We start from the raw sequence: 23002 nt of genomic DNA on the forward strand, positions 1-23002 counted from the left end.
TACAAACACATATTCCCACCCCACGCTGGCAGATCTCTGCCCGCCATGTCTGGCAGTGAGCTTTACCTGCGGTATTGAAGGGTCCCTGAAGCGTCTGTACAAGAGCCTGGATTTCAGGCACGTTGTCCAGCAGGGCTTGTCCAGCAAAGAGAGGGTTGATTTTGGCAGCCTTATGACCATGTTCGCAATATACCGTCACCAATCTGGCAAGGCCATGATCAACTAATTTGAGAAAAACAAAATAATACAGTTTAGGAAAGGTCCCCAAAACCACTGTCATTGAGTTGATTCAGCTGAAAATCTTTAAGAGCGCAAATAGTCTCATTTCATCCCATGGATTTGAACCAGTCCAACGCTTACCCAACAGTGCCACTTGGGTAGCTCAGGAAATGCCCACAAGTGGTAAAATCAGTTATTGAAAGAAGTCTTTGTGACGTTAGGCATTTTTTAGGCATTGCTCCTACCCAGCACATCTACCAATGGTTTCCATGTGTAACAACTATAATGTTTCCTTAAATTTATCTCATGATGCCTAAAGTTACTTGTGGGAAAAACAAACAAAGACTAGAACTGAGTATACATTTATAACTATGCAAATGGAAAAAAATTAGAAGGGCACCCTACAAATTAAAAATAACTGATAAAATGCCTTGATAACTATAGTTCTTTTTCTCTCCTGAAATACCTGAAATGTTTTCAAATTGTATATCTTCTATTTTACATGAAAAGGAAAAATTTGTGGGTAGAACTACACAAGAAAATTTAAATTTCTTCCCTTATTTCTCAACATTCCCAGGTACATAATTATTTCCTGACTCATACAATCTTTGACTAGGAAAAAATGTAGAGAGATCATTTTGTCACATCTCTCTCTCTCTCTCTCTCTCTCTCTCTCACACACACACACACACACACACACACACACACACACACACACACCTTTTATAAGGCCCCAGATGTGTGATAGCTCAGCCACCACTTCAAAGGAAGCCATTGTCTTTTAATTTACCCAGTTGGGTCTTAGACTATTTTATACTGAGCCAAAGGCTGTTTGTTGCACTCTTCCATGCTCACCTAGGTGAGCCTTCCGCCCTCAAGGTAATCTTATCTAAACTAACCACAAACTCCTGAAGACATATAAGATCTATTATTGAGGGTATATTTTAGGAGAACTTTGTGTGTGCTTTTGCAGATTGAAAGGAAATTGTTAGCATATTGTGAAACACCGACATGGCCATTTTATGAACAAGTATGCTTACAGTGATTTCAGAGCCACATATCTGCTTAGGTTGAGGTTCAGAATACTGCCCAAATATAACTCTTTACTTGCTGTATAAGAATGAGGCATCAGGGTGGAGGGAGGGTGGGGTGGAAAGGGGGAACCAATTACAAAGATCTACATATAACCTCCTCCCTGGGGGATGCACAACAGAAAAGTGGGTGAAGGGAGATGTCGGACAGTATAAGATATACCAAAATAATAATTTATAAATTATCAAGGGTTCATGAAGGAAGGGGGTTCGGAGAGGAAGGGGGCGAAAATGAGGAGCTGATGTCAGGGGCTTATGTGGAGAGCGAATGTTTTGAGAATGATGAGGGTAACAAATGTACAAATGTGCTTTAACAAATGTACAAATGTGCTTTACACAATTGATGCATGTATGGATTGTGATAGGAGTTGTATGAGCCCCTAATAAAATGATTTTTTTTAAAAGAATGAAGCATCAGGATTGCAGGAAGGCTTATGAACAACCTTGTGCTGAAAGTGAGGCGGAATCACAGCCCTGCTGATGATCCTCAAAGACTGAGGCCTTCAGTACAGATCGCAACTCAATAGAAAGAAAACCGCAACCTTCTTAACTGGACCAAGAAGCGACATCCTGATAAACAGTAGAAAGATTAAAGTTGTGAAAATTTCACTTTGCTTGGATCTGTTAGGTAGCTAGAATAGGGACTGGGGGTTGTCCCTCCCATGCCTGCACAGGCTCCCTAAAGGAGGTGGAGAAGGAAACCAAGTGACCATTAAATGCCTAACTGAGCATGCTCCAATTCAAGCCCCCAGCCAGGTGGGAGGCACACCTGGGGAGTCCAAAGTAGGCCCAGGCTGATGAAATCACCCAGGTGGGCTAAACACAGCCAATGAGGTCAAGTAATACCTGCCAGTAGGCCTCCCCCAATCAGGAGGTAGGCCAGGATAAAGGCAGGGAGCACGCTTGGCAAGCTCTCTTCCCACGGCTCTCTCCTTCCCAGCGCTCGTGCCACGCTTTCTGGCCTCAGCTCTGCACATGTGGGTGCACAGTTCCACGAGGTTGCTTGTGTCCAATTGTGGACCCCAGCACAGCTTCCACGTGGCTTGGCATGCCTCCTTGAAGTAGCGTATACCCTTTTTGAGACTAAAACCTGAAACCTCTCCTATCCTTCATAAAAACCCACTTGGGTTACAAAACAGGCTTCCGCGTGAATTCTTTCTTCTGCAAAGCCAAGAACCGAGGTATTACCCACTCTAGAAAACTTACAGATCCACAATCAATGCTCATGGAAGCAGGAATCAAGAGATCAAATGGCATAGTGCTTTGGGCAAACCTGCTGGATGTCACTTTGAGAACTGGGGTGTGCCTGACCCAAACTCTGGAATTCTCAAGCACTTCATATGCATGTGAAAGTTGGACAATGAATAAAGCAGACTAAAGACAAATTGCTGCATTTGAACGATAGTGTTAATGAAAAAGAACTGAACATACCATAGACTGCTGGAAGAGCAAACATAAATCTGTCTAACCATGCTCTTTGGAAGTGAGGATGGAGAGACTTCACATTCTTTGGACATGTTATCAGGAAAGACCAGTCCCTGGGTAAGGTCATCATGCCTGATCAAGTGGAAGGTCATCTAGAGAAAAAGAGGAAGCGCCTCAAAGAGATGGATTGACTAACAAACCCAGGGGCAAGGGAACAACAAGTGATCTAAAATCGATGGTGAGGAGGGTACAGGAGGCCTGCTGGTAAGGCTTGATCAAGGGCAATGTAACTGAGAGGAATTACTGGAAACTGAAAGAAGGCTGAACATGAAAGTGGGGACAAGAGGAAAATAAAAGGAAATAGAGGAAAAAAACTAGGAGGCAAAGGGTATTTATAGAGATCTAAATACACGCAGGTACATATATAAATATATTTTATATAACAATAGGGAAATAGATCTATGTACATATATTTATATGTTAAGTAGCAAGGTAGCAGACGGACATTGGACCTCTACTCAAGTATTCCCTTAATGCAAGAATATTTTGTTCTAATAACCTGGCATTGCATGATTCTCACCTTCCTGACAGCATCACTGAAGACAAAATGGGAGCATAGCAAATGTGGTGAAGAAAGCTGATGGTGCCTGGCTATCAAAAGATATAGTGTCTGGGGTCTTAAAGGCTTGAAGACAAATAAGCGGAAAAAGCACACCAGCCTGTGTGATCATGCGGTGTTGATGGAATCAGGTATCAGGCACCAAAGACGCAGAACAAAAAATTATATCAATATGAATGTGGGGGAGTGCAGAGTGGAGACCCAAAGCCCATCTGTAGGCAATTGGACATCCCCTTGCAGAAGGGCCACAAGGAAGAAATGAGCCAGTCAGGGTGCAGGATAGCACCGATGAAACATACAACTTTCCTCTAGGTCTTTAATGCTTCCTCCCCACCACTATTAGGATCCCAATTCTACCTTAAAAATCTGCCTAGACCAGAGCATGTACATGGGTACAGATAAGAGCTGGAAATGCAGGGAATACAGGATAGATAAACCCCTCAGGACCAATAATGAGAGTAATGAGACCAGGAAGGGAAGAGGAAGGTAGGGGGGAAATGGGACTGATTACAAGGATCTATATATAACCCCCTCCCTAGGGGAGGGACAACAGAAAAGTGGGTGAAGGGAGACATCAGTCAGTGTAAGACAGGAAAAAAATAATAACTTATAAATTATCAAGGGTTCATGAGGGAGGGCTAGTGGGGGAGGGGGGAAATGAGGAGCTGATACCAAGGGCTCAAATAGAAAGCAAATGTTTTGAGAATGATGATAGCAACAAATGTACAAATGTGCTTGACACAATGGATGGATGTATGGATTGTGATAAGAGCTGTATGTGCCCCCAATAAAATGATGTTTTAAAAGAGAGGGAGAGAGAGATAGAGATGGATTGACAGTGATTGCAATAATGGGCTCAAATCTAACCATTGTGGGGATGGCACAGGACCACACACACAGTGTTTGTTCCGTAATACACAGGGGGGTTGCTGTGATATGGGACCAATTCACAGGCACCTAATAACAACACTTGGTGGAGAGTCACTGGGAAAACAACACAGGTGTATTAAATATGTGAATGACGTATTTACTCCCAATGTAATGGCTGGGCGCTCCATAATGTTATATAAACAAATCAAACCATCCCAGTAAATGAACTGCTTTCAGTCTGAAGGTTAGTTAGGGTAAATTGCTAGAAGAATCTACTCTGAATCTTCTTCAAGTTTCCAGTCCCTGTTTTACAACATAGAAAACCATGAACTGGGTCAAATCTGTTGTTCGGAGTCCAAAAAATTGCTTCGCAGGGTTTTCCTGGCGGCAGTCTTTGAAGAAGCAGAGGACCATTTTTTCTGCTGCAAAGCGGCTGAGTCGGTTCAAATCCCCAATGTTTCGCTTTCAGGTGAGTACCTACCTGTTTGCTTCATCAGGGCTGCTCTGGATTAACAGCATCCCCCCACCTCAGCCATCTCTCAGGTTTGTGTCTAATTCAGAACTTCAGAACGTGACTTGGTCTGTAAGTCGGGTTGTTGCAGATCTCATCAGTTCTGTGATTAAATGAGTTGGCCCTGGATTGGGATGGACCCAAAGTCCAAGGGCCAGTGTCCTTCTAAGGAGGCCATGTGGAGCCACACAGAGACACAGAAGGAAAAACACCTGTGAATTCAGAGGAGAGATGATGCTTCGAGACAAGGAATGCCAAGGACTGATGGGAACCACGGGAAGCTAGGAAGAGTCATGGAAATGTCCTCTCCTACAGCCTTCAGAGAGACCCCAGCTCTAATCACACCCCTATTTCAGGCCTTCAAAATAGTAAAACAGTAAGTCTGTGGTGTTTTAGGCCATCAAGTATTAGTAACGGTAGCCTTAGGAAATGAATCTGCCTTCAGAGTTGTAACTGATATATAGGCTACATCTAAAGCATCACCTCTATTGACCACTCCCGACTTTAAAAAGCTAAGACAATTCTTGCCAAGGGGCAATGATGATGCATGCGCCTGGCTTCCTCCTCCCACACTGGCTTCTTTACTGAAGCCACTTCCAGGAGGGTCTCTTCTTCGCCTCTTTCTAAAACACTGGTTGGTGTTCCTGGAGTCTGTTCAGGGCCTTCTTCCCACTCTCGTTTCTCTCTAGGTGGTCTGCTCCACTTCCCCTGGCTTCCTGTATCGTCTACAGAGCTCCCTCCTTATCCCTAATATGAGAAGTCCAATAATAAAATAGAGAGTTGTGACCACCTTCGTGACCAACCCATGCCAGCTTCCAAAGATCACTGCTTCTAGTTCTCATGGCTCTCTAAACCCCAAACCCCCTGCCATCCAGTTGATTCTGACTCACGGCAACTGGAGGGGACAGAGCAAAACTGTGCTGCGGGCTGTCAGAGACTGTAAATCTTCACAAGAGCCGACAGCCTCATCTTTCTTCCAAGAAGCAGCTTGTGTGGGTTTGAGTCACTGACCTTGCAGTTACCACCTCAGGGCTTAACCCACGACACCACGGGAGCTCCTTAACCGCTCACTGGCCAGGATTCTGGTGACAGCGCTGGAATGTCGAGAGGGGTGTGGGCACAAAAGGATGATGGTCTTGCCAAAGCATACATGGCACATACTCTTCTGGCAGAACCAGAGAGAGGATTATTTTCCTCCCCTATAGTTCTGGGCACCGTATCCTATGCCAACCCGACAGCGTCCTATACCAACCGTGGCAAGCTACTTTCTCTCAGGCCTTCCTTTCACTGCTCTGATTTCTTCTCATGATCCAAATCTCCCCTGCCTCCCAGATCTTCCCACGGAGAACTCTGGAACTCTGTTTCACATTCCATACACTTATCTATAATCTTAAGCTCATCTGTGGACATATCGTATGTACCTCGTCTTCACTGAAACCGGGTCTTCACGGGAGGACAGAAACTGAGGGTGAAGCCATTACGTCTCCCGCTCCCAAGCCCTCAAATTTGAAAGATGGAATGGGATGCTCCTCATTCTTTATGACATATCTGTAGTATAACCTTGAACCTTCCGATAATCTCTGTCATCTGAGGGACATGCGATTGTGATTTGAACTACTCGTAATTTGAATGTTGTGTCAGTCTGGGTACTTTAGAGAAACAAATCCACAGAAACTCATAGGTATAAGAGAGAGTTTTATATAAAGGGTATGTGCACATCAAGAAAACATCCCAAAAAATTTAAAAAAAATTTTAAAAAAAGAAAGAAAACATCCCAACCCAGTGCTGCCCAAGCCCACAAGTCCAATATTAACCCGTTAGCCCATATGTCTGACACCAATCCACAAAGTACTCCTCCATCTCACAAAACAGATACAATGATGCCAACTGCAGGAGGAAAGCCGTGTCAGTGAACGTGTAAACATCTCAGCATTGGCAGGGGGCTCCACACGGCTGCTCCAGCACCCAGGGCTGCATCGGGGTAGGTCCATGTGTCTTCTCCTTGGGGATGTCTTGCAGGAACTGAGCCTTGCCAGCTGAAGCAGGAAACTGGCTAAGGCAGATGCTCCCTGGTCCAACCATTAGAAAGCAAGAGACCCGAGAACTAGAAAGGTGAGGCTCACTGAGCCATTTATCCCTCCACCCTTCAATTAACCCCATCAGCCAGGTTGGCATAATAAACTAACCACCTCAAACATATCGATAGCCATTACAAAATAGTGTGTCACAGAATACTTAATGGAAAAGCTTCAGACTCTTAAAATGATGAGGGGAAAGGGGACTCCAAAACAGTGCACAGCAGGGATTTCACAAAGTGTGTGAAAGAATTCTATTTCCCCGTGAACTTTTTGACGCCCCTTCAAATACAGCATGAGCCTGGTTTGGGTTAAAGTGTGTGTGTGTGTGTGTGTGTGCATGCAGAAAGAGAATTCGTGTATATATGATTGAAACCCACTGCCGTCACGTCATTTCTGACACATAAGGACACTGCAGGACAGAACAGAACTGCCCCCTAGGGTTTTGGAGGATAGACATCTTACAGAAGAAGACCCCCTGGCTTTCTCTCGTGGAGTGACTGGTGGGTTTCAACCTAGCAGCAGCTCACCACATCACCAGTACTCCGATAGATGAATGAAAGAAACCAAAACCGTAACCGTGATTATCTGAGCGCCGAAAGCCCTAGGTTATGTGTCCTTTCTGCTCACTGTTAATTTCTAACTTCTCCAGAGGGCCTGGCACAGGTACTTCGGTCGGGGTTTCTCCGTGGCAGGGTGAGCCACAATGGTTCACGTCACTCAACTGCTGTGGAGGGAGCAGGTGCTAGCTGCTATGGATATCATTCAAGAACTGCAACTGGCAATCAGGCCTCCCCGTCCGGAGCTGGGCCACTTGCTCCGCGTCTTCGCTAAGATCACAACAGCATCCCACAAAGACTCTCTCAGCAGTTTTTGCACTCTAAAGCCAGAGAAGGGCAAGCTAAGGCTTACCCCCTCTCCCATATCCCTTTCCTGATTTCTCTTGGTTGGCTGAGCCAGTGTGTCTGCCATGCTGCCGGAGAGACGGTGTGCACCACCTCTACTGTTAGCATTTGCAATGGCTGATTTAGTTGGAGGTAGATTATCTCTGCGTGGACTCGAACCTCCAACCTTTCAGTTACTAGCAGAACAAATGAACTGGCTGCGCTATTCAGAGACACCACGCTGACAGGAAACGGTAAGTAAGTTAAGTCAATGGGAGTTTCTTTTTCATCATCTAGTCATAAACAGCCTCCCAAAGAATATCTAGAACATATCCACAGTTCTATTTCCATTCAAGGCAGCATGTTTCAAGCAAGTGGGAGAGTTGAATATCTATCTATAAAAACAATAAAGACTAAGCAAAAAGGGGTGGTTTCTTCAGAATGCTATTAAAACATGGTGGGTGTGTCCAACTGCACCTTAAGAACTTCATTTATGACCACATTAAAAGCAAATGGTTCGGGATTAGGGTACTGTATTTTGCACAATAAACTCACAGAGATCTGGGTTACGCAACTGAGTTCATTTTATATCCTCCATCTGTATCTCAAACATACATAGCTCATGAAATGCATTTATTTTGTCCTATAATTCTTGCTTCTAAATATTCTTTAAAAGGTGGCTTTTCCTGGTGTTCAGTTTTATTTTATTCTTTTCCTATATTTTCTTAAGTTACTGCCACGATGAGTCAATGAAGGTCCCAGATGGTTAATAAATGATGTTGTACGGTGCCATCAAGTCAGCTCCGACGCACAGCGACCCTGTGCAAAGCAGAACGAAACGCTGCACTGCCCTGCACCCTCCTCACCAGCGTTCTTCTGTCTGAGCCCATGGGTGCAGTCACTCGGTCACCCCATCTCACTGAGGGCCTTCCTCTTTTTTGTCACCTCTCCATGTCACCAAACATGATGTCCTTCTCCAGGGACTGGTTTCTCCTGACAATATGTCCACAGTATGTGAGACGAAGTGTTGTCATCCTTGTCTCTAGGGAGCACTCTGACCTTATTTCTCCCAATACAGATGGGCTTGTCCTTTTAGCAGTCCACGGTACTTTCAATATTCTTCATCAGACCACGATTCAAATGCATCTGTTCTCCCACAGTCTTCCTTATTCAATGTCTAACTTTCACATGCATACGGTGCAATGGAGAATACCATGGCTTAGGTCAGGCGCATCTTTGTCCTCCAAGTAACATCCTTGTTCTTCAATACAGTAAAGAGGACTTGGCAGCAGACTTACCTAATGCAATACACCTCTTGATCTCTTGTATTCCCTTGTTCTGTCCACACAACTGCCTCTTGATCCACGTGCGAGTCTTGACTGAGCACAATGAAGTGTTCTGGAATGCCCATTCTTTTCAAGGCAATCCACAGTTTATTATGGTCCACGCAGTCGAATTATAATATATAATAATGGCCATTGATTTCGTACCAAATTGTACTCACACCATCTTACCGAATCCTTGCAACAACGCTCAAATAGGTCTTCTTACACGAAGAGAGTAACCTGAAGCCCACTGTGGGTGAGACTTGCAGTAGGAGATAGAGTTGGGTTATGGAGAAGCTGGGATTTGAACTCAGGGGTGTTTGGCTGAAGGTGCAGTGCTCTCCTGAACACAGCAGAATAAATGTCAAAAAGGAAAGTCTAGAGCCCATAGCACAAAAGAATAAGCAAACTAGAAGCCATTGAGACTTTGTGAGAGAGACAGGAAGATTGAGTGTTAATGCCCTTGGCCTTTTATGTTCTGCATCTGTGCTATAAAATTATCTGGATTAAAAAAAAAACTTTTACCCTATGCCTTCAGTATGCAATATGCTTAGAATCTCACTTCAAAGACCAAAGCTCAGGGGCAAAACTAGTAACCGCTAGAGGCTGTTTGGAATCCTCTGGCTCCCTGCATCCTCTTGCTCTCTAAATCCTATTTATTTATTTATGATAATTGGTCCCAAACTCTTTCAGTTTGAAATGCTGAATCGTTGTTTCTAAATCCACCTCCATTTTACATAGAGATTTCTTTTTTTATGCTTAATTATGTTCAATTTGTTTGTTTTAATAAATCTTTTTATTGGGGCTCATAAGGCTCTTATCACAATCTGTACATACATCAATTGAGCAAAGCACCCTTATACATTCGTTGCACTCGTCATTCTCAAAATTCACCTTCCACTTGGGTTCCTGGAATCAGCTCAGTTTCCCTTTTTTCCCCCCTCCCCCTCCCTCCCCGCTCCCCCCTTCCCCCTTGGTCCCTTAATCGTTTATAAATAATTATTATATCTTATCTTACACTCCCCGGCATCTCCCCTCGCCCACCTCCCCATTGCCCATCTCCCAGAGAGGAGGTTACACATAGATCTCCGAGATCGGTTCTCCCTTTCTACACCCCCTTCCCTCCTGGTGTCGCCACTCCCACCGCGGGTGTTGAGGGGTTCATCCGTCCTAGATTCCCTGTGTTTCCAGATCCCTACTGCACCGCTGTGCATCCTCTGGTCTAACCAGGTCCGCAAGGTAGAATTGGGGTCATGATAATTGGGAGGGTACATAGAGTTTCTAACAAACTCAAGTTCATTTGGAAATTGAGGTTTACAGAGGGGTTAAAGTGCAAACTGTTACTAACAGTCGGCTACAAAGAACATGACCTACGAGTCAAATTTTAACTAGTGTTACCACTGCTTTGTAAAAGGTACTGGAAGGCAACTCAATGTCTCTTTAAAGCCTGAGCACAAGGCAATTTTAGTAAATGATGCAGTCATCCTTTGCAGGCATTTCCTTGATCTAGGCTAAGCACACGAAGAAAGAAGCTTGATGAGTGGCACAGAGGGGAAGGGCAGCACCGTAACCTTGACCATTGCTGCCTCTTCACTATAGCATGCCTGATAGAGATGACAATGATGGACAGTATCGGGATGCAGTGATGGGTCATTCTGAGCCAGCGTTGAGAGCAGCGCCCATAGGGTGGTAGAGGAACATGGCAAAAGATGCTTGAGCCTCTATGGCTTTGCAGAGTAAAGATGTCCTACCAACTCACTCTATCAGTATCCCAAGACTCTGTCGCAGCACCTAAACTCACCCTCTCTAACACAAAACTTGGTACCATGGGTGCTTTGCTGCCATAAGGAACCTAAAACACAACTGGAACTAGCTTAGCCTTCAGGCGATGGATGTTAAGAACATAGACATTTCAGACTTGGCAATTGGTGAGTACGTTTATGCTACATAAGAAACATTTTCAGACCTTGAACTAGTTTCAGTCTTTTGTTTTGTTTTTGGTCGTTGGGTTTTTTTTGTTTTGTTTTGTTTTCCAGTGGCAACACTGTTGGTGCTGTTTTTTATTGACAAAGTCATACATTATTTTAAGGTAATAACTGTTTAACTATTTATTTTTTAAGTTCTCATTCAGCAGGACGGAGGTTGGAGTTTGAACTTTGAACTGAATATGTGGATAAGAGAACCCCAAAATTCTGGAAAATATTCTCAAGTATTTTGTAGTATTTTTTAAAATCATTTTATTAGGGGCTCATACAACTCTTATCACAATCCACACATACATCAATTGTGTAAAGCACATTCATTGCCCTCAACCTTCTCAAAACACTTGCTCTCCACTTAAGGCCCTGGCATCAGCTCCTCATTTTTCTCCTCCCTCCACCAACCACTTCCCAGAAAATGTTTTGAGAATGATGATGGCAACAAATGTACAAATGTGCTTGACACATGGATGGATGGATGAATTGTGATAAGAGCTGTATGTGCTCCCAACAAAATGATTTTTTTAAAGTTCCCATTCTTCTAGTACCTCTCACTGCAAACATATGCATGGATATTAATTATATATTTATATATAATATTTATTTCTATGTCCTAAATTATATATTTCTTAATCCAGATGAGTTCAAACTCTTCTTTTGTTTTTAAGTGTCACACTTTTTATTTAAAATAGTTGACTTTTAAAAATAAATAAGATGGATGATTGAACATTCAACTAAATATATATATATATATAAAATCTCCAAAGAAAAGAATGGTCAATCTTACAGTGACTAGTAGAGAGCCCTTAGGCACACTACAAACATCAAAATCCAGAGCAATAAGTGCTAAAAACAAAAGTTCAGAAGGCAGGAAAGCAGGATGCATGCAAGTGCGGCAGCTGAAAAGGCAGTGGGGAGAGAGCCGTTACATTGAAGGGATGACCATGTATAAATGGTTGACAGGGAGAGGAATGTGCTCTGAGAACTTTCACCTAGATCACAGTGAGATGCTAAAGAGAAAGAAAAGAATGGTCAAGGAACAGCCTACTAAGGTCACACCAGAGGAATGGACAAAAGGCAGAGGTCAAGTAAATTCATGACGTTATTACCCAGCCTCATCAAGGAACTTTTAAAATTTCTACCCAGCAGAATTTGGAAACTCCTTTGAGCCAGTGATTGCTATAGATTCCTCATTCTTTCTTTTCACAAATGGGGTCTCTTTGCATGTGGACTCTGTTCACGCGGGGTGGGTGGCAGTTCATTCAATGTCTGACCAGCAGCACACACAGCCAGACTTGACGGAGAGAACTACACATGCCCAAGAGACAATGGACTTGGAGTTGGGTTCAAAGACTTTGGGGTTCTCCCCTCTTGTGGAGAAGGTAAACACATGCCACATGTAGAGAGAAAAGCTTAGGATACTTGGAGAAAGATGGAATGCGGGGATTGCTAGTTGGTGTCCAACATCAATTCTCTTCTCTGTTTTAAAAGAAGTTTTAGCTGATACGTGGGCCACTCTGAATAAAGACTCCTCTTGGCAGCCTCTCCTTTATATGTGTGTAGACACGTGACTGAGTTCTGGTCAATAGGATGCTCATGGAAATGATATCTGCAACTTTCTTTGCCCCTTCCACCCACTCAGCCTAGCAGGAAATAAAGATCTACAAGAAGTTATTTAGAAATACTAAAAAAAAAAAAAATACTGTGATACTCTCTGAAAAACAGGAAAAAAATCACAGATCTATATGCAATGGTAATATTGAAGAAAGTGACAAGATGGTCTACTGGTCTTTTATTCAAATTATGAAAAACACTAAAGAAAATAAAAGTGAATAGTCTTAGTATCAAAATATCTTAAGTCAGAGCTTACACCTATGCAACGATTTTTCCCTCAATACTGATTTTTTTCATGCTTCTCTCCCAGTATCACACAAGATCGTACACTTGGTCTGAAATTCTGACTGAATACTGTCCTTTCAAATTTCACCTAACATTCCACCATAAAGCAAATGTACCAACAGAGAGACGGTAAAGCAATTTGATGGTGACAGTGGGGAGAAGAAAGTGATTATATACATAGAATCAATTCCATAGATTTTTTTTAAACCACACCAGTCCATAGGGCCCAAGATGAAGCTGATTCCATCTTCCAGTTCATTTCCAAGGCAAGTCTTAATGGTTGTTAATAGCAATATGATAGACTTGGGTATAAGGTCACAATTGCCACCCTAAGCAAGATCGCGATGCTTGTGTACTGCGCAAAGGCTGAAACGATCCAAAGAAACACTGTCTCGCTGCCATCAGTCAACGCTGACTCATAGCGAACCCGTGTGGGTTTCCCAAACTGTAACTGCTCATGGAAGTAGAAAGCCCATCGCTGCTGGTGGTGCTATTAAACATGTTATGCACATACTCATTTACCCATGAACTTTTTGACAACCTCTTGTACATCACTTATAACAGTGTTTGGTCAAGGCTGCCTATGAACTTCCTGCTAGAGTACCGGTGGGGAGTAGATAGATAGTAAAGGTACCAATTTTGGACCTAATTTCTGGTTGCTGAATTAGAAACTCAGGGGAGGAGCGGTCTTGGGAACTGGCATTTTGGCCCTGGTGGCCTACTGGGCCAGAAAGATCAGAAGTTTGAAACCACCAACCGTGTCCCAGAAGAAGAACGAGGCTTTCTACTCCCCAAGAAGAGTTACAGCCTCAGAAACTCGCAGGGGCAGTTCTACCCTGTCCTACAGGGATACTGTGAGTCAGAATCAACTGGATGACGATGAATTTGGTTTTTTTTGTTTTGTTTTGTTTTTCCAACGTGATTTAAATGCACAATGTAGTTGGAGAACAATTGAGGTATAAAATTTTAAACTGTCAAATTGCGATAAAATATATGCAGTCTTATCTTCAAAGGACTACCACTTCAGTTGACAAAACAAAAAAGTTCTCCCTAGAGAACCTCACTGCAATGGAACGCTGGGCTATTCTAAATTCCGCCCAAGTGAAGAGTGAAAGACGGAGGTTCCGATGTGTGATGTACGATACAAAGGTCAGGTACTTGGATGATGAAAGGCATTTTAACTGTTAATCTGATGGTTGGATCCCTAGAGCTCCAAGGGTGTTCCTCTCGTAATCAACATGAATTCATTTTCTTCAGCTCTGAAGATGAGTGAAGGTAAAAATACCAAAGGTACCATGGACTGCCGAGTGTGTAAAGTGTAAACCAACGACTCAGAATTTATCTCTTGAAGATGTGCATGTAAACTGTCCAAAAATGGATGTTCACTTCTCTGAAGCCATCAAAATTAAACCCATCAGCAACTTGGTTTTAAAATGACGAGTGCAACGAATGTATAAGGGTGCTTTGCTCAATTGATGTATGTATGGATTGTGATAAGAGCTGTATGAGCCCCAATAAAAAGATTTATTAGTTAAAAAAAATTCAGTGAAGGCGGCTAGGCCTAGGAGACAACAAGCTAAGCCACGCTGTTAGCAAATCCGAGCAGCAGTTTTGGGGCCCACGCATCTCTGACTCACCCTCTTACCTGCCAGGAGCAAGCTTTGGACATGGCCCTGGGAATATATCCTAGTGAAGGGGGAGCCATCTGGAAACTTTTCTTTCCCTACAGCCCCGCCTCCACATAGCGCAAAGTGCCCACAAGTTTACGACCAAATAAATAACAGCTTCCCCAGCCAGGTCCCGACTCCAAACGTGGAGCCATCGCTGGGACCCCGGCCCCAGGAAGAACAGGAGGGTGTCCCTGACACCGCCCACACGCACCCTGGCCTCCTTCGGTCCTTACTGCGAGCCTAGCGCGCAGGCCACCGCTGCTTCCTCGAGCCCAGCGGCCTGCACACACTCCTGCCCGATCCCCTGCCAGGACCCCGCGCCGCGGCCCAGACAGCGCCCCCTGCCCCCTGGCCGCCCCCACCCCAACACCAGGGCCACACACACACACACACCCCCGGCCTGGCACCCACCTGGGGGGCGCGCCACGCCGGCCCGGGGCTCCCGGCTCTCCGCCTTCCTCGGCCGGTAGCCGTAGACGCCCCGCTCGGTCTGGTAGCCGCGCCGCAGCAGCGGGGGTACCCGGCCGAGGCCCCGAGTCGCCGCCGCCATCGCTTAGCCCGGTGCCGCCTGCAAGCGAGCAGCCGAAAGACTAGCGAAGCAGGTGCAGGGACAGAGCCAGGAGCTCCGCAGGGACCCGGGACCGGGCGCGCAGCCCGCGGACCGGAGCCCCGCCCCGGACAACGCCCCCGCGCTGGATTGGCCCCGAGGGTCCCGCCCCCGGAAGCGTCCCGCGGGGAGACTCCGCCCACCAGCAGCCAGCCCGGCCCGGGGTCATCCTAGAGACTCGAGGTTAGTCTAGGACCGGGCTGGAGGCGTTTAGGAGTACAAAGCATGCCCAAACCAAAATCCAAACCAAACCAAACCCAAACTCATAGCCATCGAGTCGATTCCGACTCATGGTAGCCCAGTAGAACTGCGCTGTGGGTTTCTGAGACAGTACAATTTTGTGGTCGTTGTTAGATGCCATCTGGTCAGTTCCGACCCATAGCCTCCTTATGCACACACAAAATAAGAAACACCGCCCCGTGCTGAGCCATCCTCACAATTGTTCTATGCTTGAACCCATTGTTACAGCCAGGGTGATAATCCATCTCCTTAGGGCCTTCCTCTTTTTCGTGTACCCTCTACTTTACCAAACAGGATGTCCTTTTGCGGGGACCAGTCTCTCCTCACAACTTGTCCACAGTATGTGAGAGGAAGGAGCCTCAGTCTGAGGAGTCATCTGGCTGTCCTTCTTCCCAACAGATCTGTTTGTCCTCTTTGCAGTCCATGGTACGATCAACATTCTTCACCAGCACACAATTCAAATGCATCTATTCTTCTCCTGTGTACTTTATTCATGCATATGAGACCATTGAAAATACCCTGGCTTGGATCAGGTCCACCTTAGTCCTCAAAGTAACATCCTTGCTTATTAATACTCTCAAGAGGTCTTGTGCATCAGACTTACCAAATGCTATATGTCTTTTGATCTCTTCTTGACTGCTGCTTCCATGAGCGTTGACTGTGGATCCAAATAAGACAAAATCCATGACAACTTCAACCTTTCTTCCATTTATCATGATGCTACCTATTGGTCCAGTGGTGAGGATTTTGGTCTTCCTTACCGTGAGTTTCGATCCACACTGAAGGCTGCAACCCTTTACTAGAGTAGAAAGCATCATCTTTCTCCCCAAGAGCACCTGGTGGTTTCGAACTGCTGAGCTTCAGTAGCAGCCTGATGCTTAATCCCCTGTGCTACCAGGCTTCTGTTCAAAGCAAATGACAGTTTATTCTGCATGCTCTCCTTAATGAGTACTCAACCATCACTGCTCTCCTGAAAATCCCAGAACACACACACACACACACACACACACATACAATGCAATAAGGGTTTTCATACAGAAAGAAAACTTCAGGGTGATAGTGGCTGGGAATGAAACCAAGAGACACAAATAGACAAGAACTAGCAGAGAGCTAGAAAATCAATCCCTCCCTTCATCTCCCACTCACAGCCCACCCCTTTGATCCTGAAGAAAAGAAAGGAGGGAGAAATGTGTATTATGGCAGTGAAGTTTCCCAAACTATTTTATTCCATGACTACCTGCAATGAATTCGTTAATAGTGTCCTTCTTGGCATAGTCTTTGTAACTCCCACTAATTGACTAGGTAGGACTATGAAAATGTGTGTTGTTTATAACCCACGAAGAAAATCACCCCTAGCTTGTTAACAATATAAATAAGGCATTTGACACTCATGTGTGTGGGCGGGGGGCGGTTGGCAGTGAGGATCTTGTAAATAAGGTATATGGAACCTGAATGTGCAGATTGATCCGTTTGGCCTTGCTACTAACCTTAAAAAAGGAGCCATTCAAGAGCTAGAAGGGGGTTCTTACAACCAACAAGAAAGAAGAGCCAGGAGTAGAGTTTGCCATTTGGGCCCAGAATCTCTGTACCGAGAACCTCCTTAATCCAGGATATAGAGAATTGTGACACTGAAGATGGAGACAGACAGCAAGAAGCAGTGGCAAAGAAACAGAAATATCAGAAGCAGCAAAACCAAGAGACTAGCAGGAGACAGTGCAGTATGTGTCCCAGCCCATAAATCAAGGCAGCAAATAACTGGGTAGTTTAAAAGGTTTGCTGGTCATGTGGGTGCCTATGAGCACTTATTGGCAGAGTTAAAAGAGCTTTGAGCACTTGCCTAAGCAGGGCAGAGGTCCAGGGGCTGAGGGCCTGTGAGATCAAAAAGTGTACCTACAGGCACTGCTTGGAATTATCTGATTCAAGAGTTGTATCCTGAGTTATTTCTGGTCATGAATTATAACCTGTTATTTCTTAATAAAGCCCATATTGTGAGAATTGTCTCTGAGTTGGGTGTGGCCATTGTGGTAGATGTCAGATGACTATAAATGATTGAAACCAGCAGATGAGTAGAGAATGTCATGGAAGGAAAACTTGGTGTCAGAATTGATTAAAGGGTTGAAGGGTGGCCCCATGCTGGCTTCCACCCCTCCATGATCATCGTTGGTTACTGATCTTCATTCTGGAGGTCAAGCATCTCTGTGACGCCATTTTTACAAAGACTTGAACCTGGCTGTATGGCGAAGGAGAGGAATCTCAATCCTAGCCCAATCAGCCATTCATCATTCCAGGCAATTGTGCAACCATACAACCTGGCTCCAAGAACCTTATACTTATGATCCCCAAATATCTTTCCTCTTCGCTCATTAAACCAAAGTCCCCATAAAGTATTCAGCTGGGTTACAAAATTCACGAAGTAATTTGTCTTCGTTCAACTCTGTCTAGTTAAAAACTAGGTTCAACACAGGATGGCAGACCCTGTGAGACAGGTAGATGCAAGCGCCCCAGAAGCACAGAGGAGTAGATCCAGCACAGACAGGCGTGCCAGGGGAACCTCCCAATAGCAGTCTTCTGTTCTCCAGGGGGAAGAGCTAAGTGAATGCAAAGGAGAAGATATATCAAGGAAGAGGAAAAGCACAAGCCGAGAAGCCAGAGATGTAAGATATTCAAAAAGGCTTGAACACTGGGTGCTTATTAAGAGCTAGAGATGGAACGGGAGTTATAGGATAACTGGATACTTTTTAAAGACTTGGAGTAGAAAGGAGGGAGCTAATTGCTGTGTCAATGTCCTTTATTTCAAGTCCAGGAAAAGACTTGATCCACAAGTGAAAAATTAATCCTGGACAGAACTGGAGATACCTTAGGTAAATAGGAAGAGGAAAGACAGAATAAGATTACATATTGAAGGGTGTCGATAGACTTAATTGCAGGAGGAGGAAGAAATCATTGTCTGGTTTATTTGGTTTTACAAAATGGTGAGCCAGGTGAAGCTGAAAGGCAGTGGGAAGGTATGGGAGGAGGTGTGAAAAGAGCAGCTGGACTATCACAATGGTAGAAAGGCAGCTCTCGAGAGCAGACAATCCTTTAAAGTGGGTGTCATTAGATGCTATTGAGTGGCCACTTTCTTCCCTGACAGTCTTAGTCAGGAAGCTTCAGCATCTCAGCAACACGTAAGCCTCCTCTGAGAGATGGGTGGTGGCTGCGCCTGATAGGCATTGGCCGAAAATCACACCTAGGTCTCCTGCATGAAAGGAGAGAATCTACCACTGAACTAACTACCACAGCCTTGTGAAGGTGCGTGCTACCAACTTTCTTTATAGACTTGATTTCCTACAGACCCCAGGCATATACAACTAATAAGTAGAACCCCCAAACCCACCGCCATTTCCTACTCACAGTTACTCTGTATAGGGTTTCTGAGGCTGTTGATCTTTAAGGGAACAGGCAGTCTCATCTTCCTCCCTCAGAGTGGCTGGTGGATTTGAACTGCCGACCTCACAATTATCAGTCCAGTGCTTATAAACAGTGCCACCAGGGCTCCCTGCTGGTGGCATAAAACTGAACCCACTGCTGTTGAGTTGATACAATTCTCATACAATTCTCTCCTTTGATCTTGGATTTCATTTTTGAAGATTCTTGCATCACATGGAAGGGTGTGCTCCTTTTGTGTGGACTTAGCTGACGCCTCACTTAAATGGCTGCTTCTTTTAAAACAAGCATTTAAGACCCCAGGCACGATTCTTTGTGGTGGCCAGGCACCATCTGATTTCTTCACCGCACTTTGCTATAGCACTCATATCTTCTGTGTTCCCTTCCTGGCGGCAGGTGTCTAGCAGGGCCTTGATTTAACAACGAATGGTTCTTAAATTGGAGCTAGAATTTAGTGAGAGACCCAACCCCATTCCTGGATCTATGTTGTTCTTTTTTTTTTTAATCTGCCTTTGGCTCCCTTTAGAAACTGCCTTGTTAATTTATGGTACAGTTTTATGGCTCATCTCCCTGGGTCATAAAGATCGTCCATTAATATTGTCATTGATTATCCCCAGTCCTAATTTTTTCCTTTAAAAAATCATTTTATTGGGGGCTCATACAACTCATCACAATCCATCCATCCATCCATTGTGTAAAGCACATTTGTACATTTGTTGCCATCAACATTCTCAAAACATTTGCTTTCTACTTGAGCCCTTGGTTTAGCTGCCCATTTTCCCCTCCTTCCCTGCTCCCTCTCCCTCACAAAGCCTTGATAACTTATAAATTATTATGATTTTGTCATGTCTTACACTGTCCGACATCTCCCTTTACCCACTTTTCTGTTGTCTGCCCCTCAGGAAGATCCTTGTAATCAGTTCCCCCTTTGTATTTCACCTTCCCCTTCCCCTCCTGGTATCGCTACTCTCATTATTAGTCCTGTGGAGTTTATCTGTCCTGGATTCCCCATGTTTCTAGTTACTATCCCCATGTTTCTAGTTACTATCTGTCTACATGCTCTGGTCTAGCCAGATTTGTAAGATAGAATTGGGATCATGATAGTGGTGGGGAGGAAGCATTAAAGAACTAGAGAAAAGTTGTATGTTCATTGATAATATGCTGCACCCTGACTGGCTCGTCCCTCCCCACAACCCTTCTGTAAGGGGATGTCCAGTTGGCTACAGATGGACTTTGGGTCTCCACTCTGCACTCACCCTCATTCACAATGATATGATTTTTTTATTCTTTGATGCCTGATACCCGATCCCATCAACACCTCATGCACACACAGGCTAGTGTGCTTCTTCCATGTGGGCTTTGTTGCTTCTCAGCTAAATAGCCACTTGTTTATTTCAGACCCCAGACACTGTATCTTTTGATAGTCAAGCACCATCAGCTTTCTTTACCACATTTGCTTATTCATATGCTTTGTCTTCAGCGATCGTGTCAGGAAGGTGAGCATCATGGAATGCCAGTTTAAGAGAACAAAGTGTGCTTGCATTGAGGGAGTACTTGAGTGGAGGCCCAATGTCCATCTGCTAGCTTAATACTAAACCTATAAATAAATGCACAAAGATCTATTTCCATATATATATATCAATAGGGAAATATATATTTATATATGTACATAACTGTATTTAGACCACTATAAATTCCCTTTGCCTCCTAGCTCTTTCCTCTATTTCCTTTTCCTTTCCTCTTGTAGCACTATCATACTCAGCCGTCATCTGGGTTTCAGTAATTCGTCTTGGTTACATTGCCCTTGATCAAGCCCTACCAGGCATCCTATGCCCTCTTTGCCATGGATTTGAGACCATTTGTTGTTCCCTTGTTCCTGAGTTTGTTAACACCCACTTCCTTTCCCCTGCCTCCCCCTCTCCCATGTCCCCCCAACCATCAGTCCCATTGAATTCTCTTCCAGATTGTTTATCCAGCCTATCTTATCTAGATAGACCTGCAGAGATAACAATATGCACAAAAAAACAAAACAGAGCAAAGCAAAGCAACAAAAAAAACCCCAATGACAAAAAATAAATAAAAGTCTGTAAATAGTTCAAGGTCTGTTTGTTGACCTTTAGGAGTGTTTTCCTGTCAAGTCTGATGGGGTGCCATGCCCTGGCCCCAAAGTGTATTTTTGGCATTCCCTCAGCACTTCCTTGCTCTGCTCCCCTTGCTGTTCTGTTGCACTCCCTCAATGTTTTGCCTCGATGTGGTAGGGTCAGATCAGGTGCAATTCCTGCACTGTGTCTCCAGTGTTGTCCCCCATAGGGCTATGGGTCAGTGAGGGATGTTGTGTCTTGTAGTGGGGCTGGCCATATAATCCTCTCTGTGCATTGGTTGCTCTGAGCAGGGATATTGTCCTCTAGGCTTAGTGGGCCAGGATGTGCTCCCCTCTCTCTTCCTCCCCCTTCATTTGCTCCTGTGAGCTCTGATCAGACACATCCCTCTCCCTGAGCTCGGAGTGCTGACCTCTGAAGTAAATTCTTCAGGGGAGAGGGAGCTGTCCATATAGTTGGAATTTTTAAAAGCACTGTTCAGAGAGAGATATTGGGCCAATGTCCTGCCATACCTGAATTATTCACTTACACAGAATCCTTTCCTAGCTGGACACTATTTACACAAACAATGAGAGTTGGTTGTCAGGGAAAATTTACAATGATATTCACTGAGAATGTCCATCACAGGTTCGCCAGAATAATATATCTCATAATACAGCATGCCAGGCATTCATGTCGTCGTTCAATGATTGTCCTACCAACAACTCAGTAATCTTGGTATAGCTGTCTTCTGCTTCTTCAAACACCATTACTTTTCAGTCTTAGGTCCTCAGGTTACAAATGTGTTTGAGGTAGAGCCCAGTTCACCTAGTGGAGTTTCGGCAACAGATCTCACTGGGGCAGCCTTTGGAGCCTTGAAGATCCAGATTCAATGCCCCAGTGTTCTATGGCCTTGGTCCGGGTCCCCAGGAATACCCCAAATCTCAGGCCAGTGTGGCCTATTGGTGCATATTGCCAGATATACCTCCCCCTTAAGGTCCTTAGAAGTATTTTTAGTCATTTCCCCCCCCTCTCTTGTAGGTTGGTTCTCCCACTTCTCTTACCCATCGTCCTAATAAAGCTAATCATAAAATAATACAAATGTCATATTATCTTCAATTTCTACTCACCAGTTCTTAAAGACAACGCTAACTTACTCTCCAGAATAGAGTTACATAGTTCTTGCCCAGCGAGCATGTAGGAGCTTGGTGTCACTGTGGGTGACTCATTGGACTGCTAACCACAAAGTCAGCAGTTTGAAACCACCAGCTGCTCCACAGGAGAAAAATGAGGCTTTCTCCTGCAAAGACCCAGTGGCAGTGAGTTTTTAAGACCGAGCATGTCTTTCATGACTAGAGAAAAATGTGGAATAGAGAGAGATCTTGATTTGAATTCAGGCCCTGCCAATTACTACATACCCCTGAGAAGATTTTTTTAACTCTTAGACAATATATTGATCTGTAAAGTGCTTACTTATTTTTTTATAAAAGGTTCTTACTACAAAGGCTATAAAATAGCATATACTCAATCAATGCTAGCTATCATCATTATTAAAAGGGCAAGACAGTAATAAAAATTGGAATTATATAGGTGGGGGTGAATAAAGAAATATTAGAATAAAGATAGACTGACAGAAAACGAGAACTCATGAAACTTGATAAGGCAGATGAGGAGGTGAAGGAAAATTAGAAAGGAGAGTCACTGACTTTTATGTGTGAAAAATGTTGAAACAGCGAATGTTTTGTTCTAGGAATATGGACTTATCACACACCTAAAACCTTAAAAGGATAGACAGGTAAAGGATCTGAAGTAATCAGCAAGTGATACATTGATGCTTGAGATTTTGGAAATGGGAATTTTGTCCGTTGGTCCTGACACAGGGCATGTTACTTTGGGAGGGGCTTACTAAGGCATGGTAAGGTCCACAGGCTCAGAGCCAAAGTGAAGCAGGGCAGGATGCTGGACAGGGTCTTGTACGTGTACAATGAAATGGCCTAGGATACGGGTGGGACTTTCACACAATTTTGTCATTATCAATTCTGCCTGTCTTTCTCACTAGGTTCTGGCCTTGAGGCGGGAAAGAA

At 44.3% G+C, this 23002-nt stretch overlaps 1 protein-coding gene across 1 annotated transcript in view; it reads right to left on the reverse strand.

Annotated features, from left to right (window-relative positions):
- Positions 1-15211, reverse strand: part of DHTKD1 (dehydrogenase E1 and transketolase domain containing 1) — a 67321-nt gene extending 52110 nt beyond the window's left edge. The window contains exons 1-2 of the mRNA XM_075552382.1: positions 14979-15211; positions 67-222 (exon numbers count right to left, since the gene is read on the reverse strand). Of these exons, the coding sequence (XP_075408497.1) occupies positions 67-222; positions 14979-15117 (295 nt within the window). The 5' untranslated portion in view covers positions 15118-15211. The remainder of the gene's footprint in view (positions 1-66; positions 223-14978) is intronic.
- Between the last annotated feature and the right edge of the window lie 7791 nt (positions 15212-23002).

This window comes from Tenrec ecaudatus, chromosome 6 (assembly GCF_050624435.1).
Source record: "Tenrec ecaudatus isolate mTenEca1 chromosome 6, mTenEca1.hap1, whole genome shotgun sequence".
Classification (NCBI taxonomy): domain Eukaryota; kingdom Metazoa; phylum Chordata; class Mammalia; order Afrosoricida; family Tenrecidae; genus Tenrec; species Tenrec ecaudatus.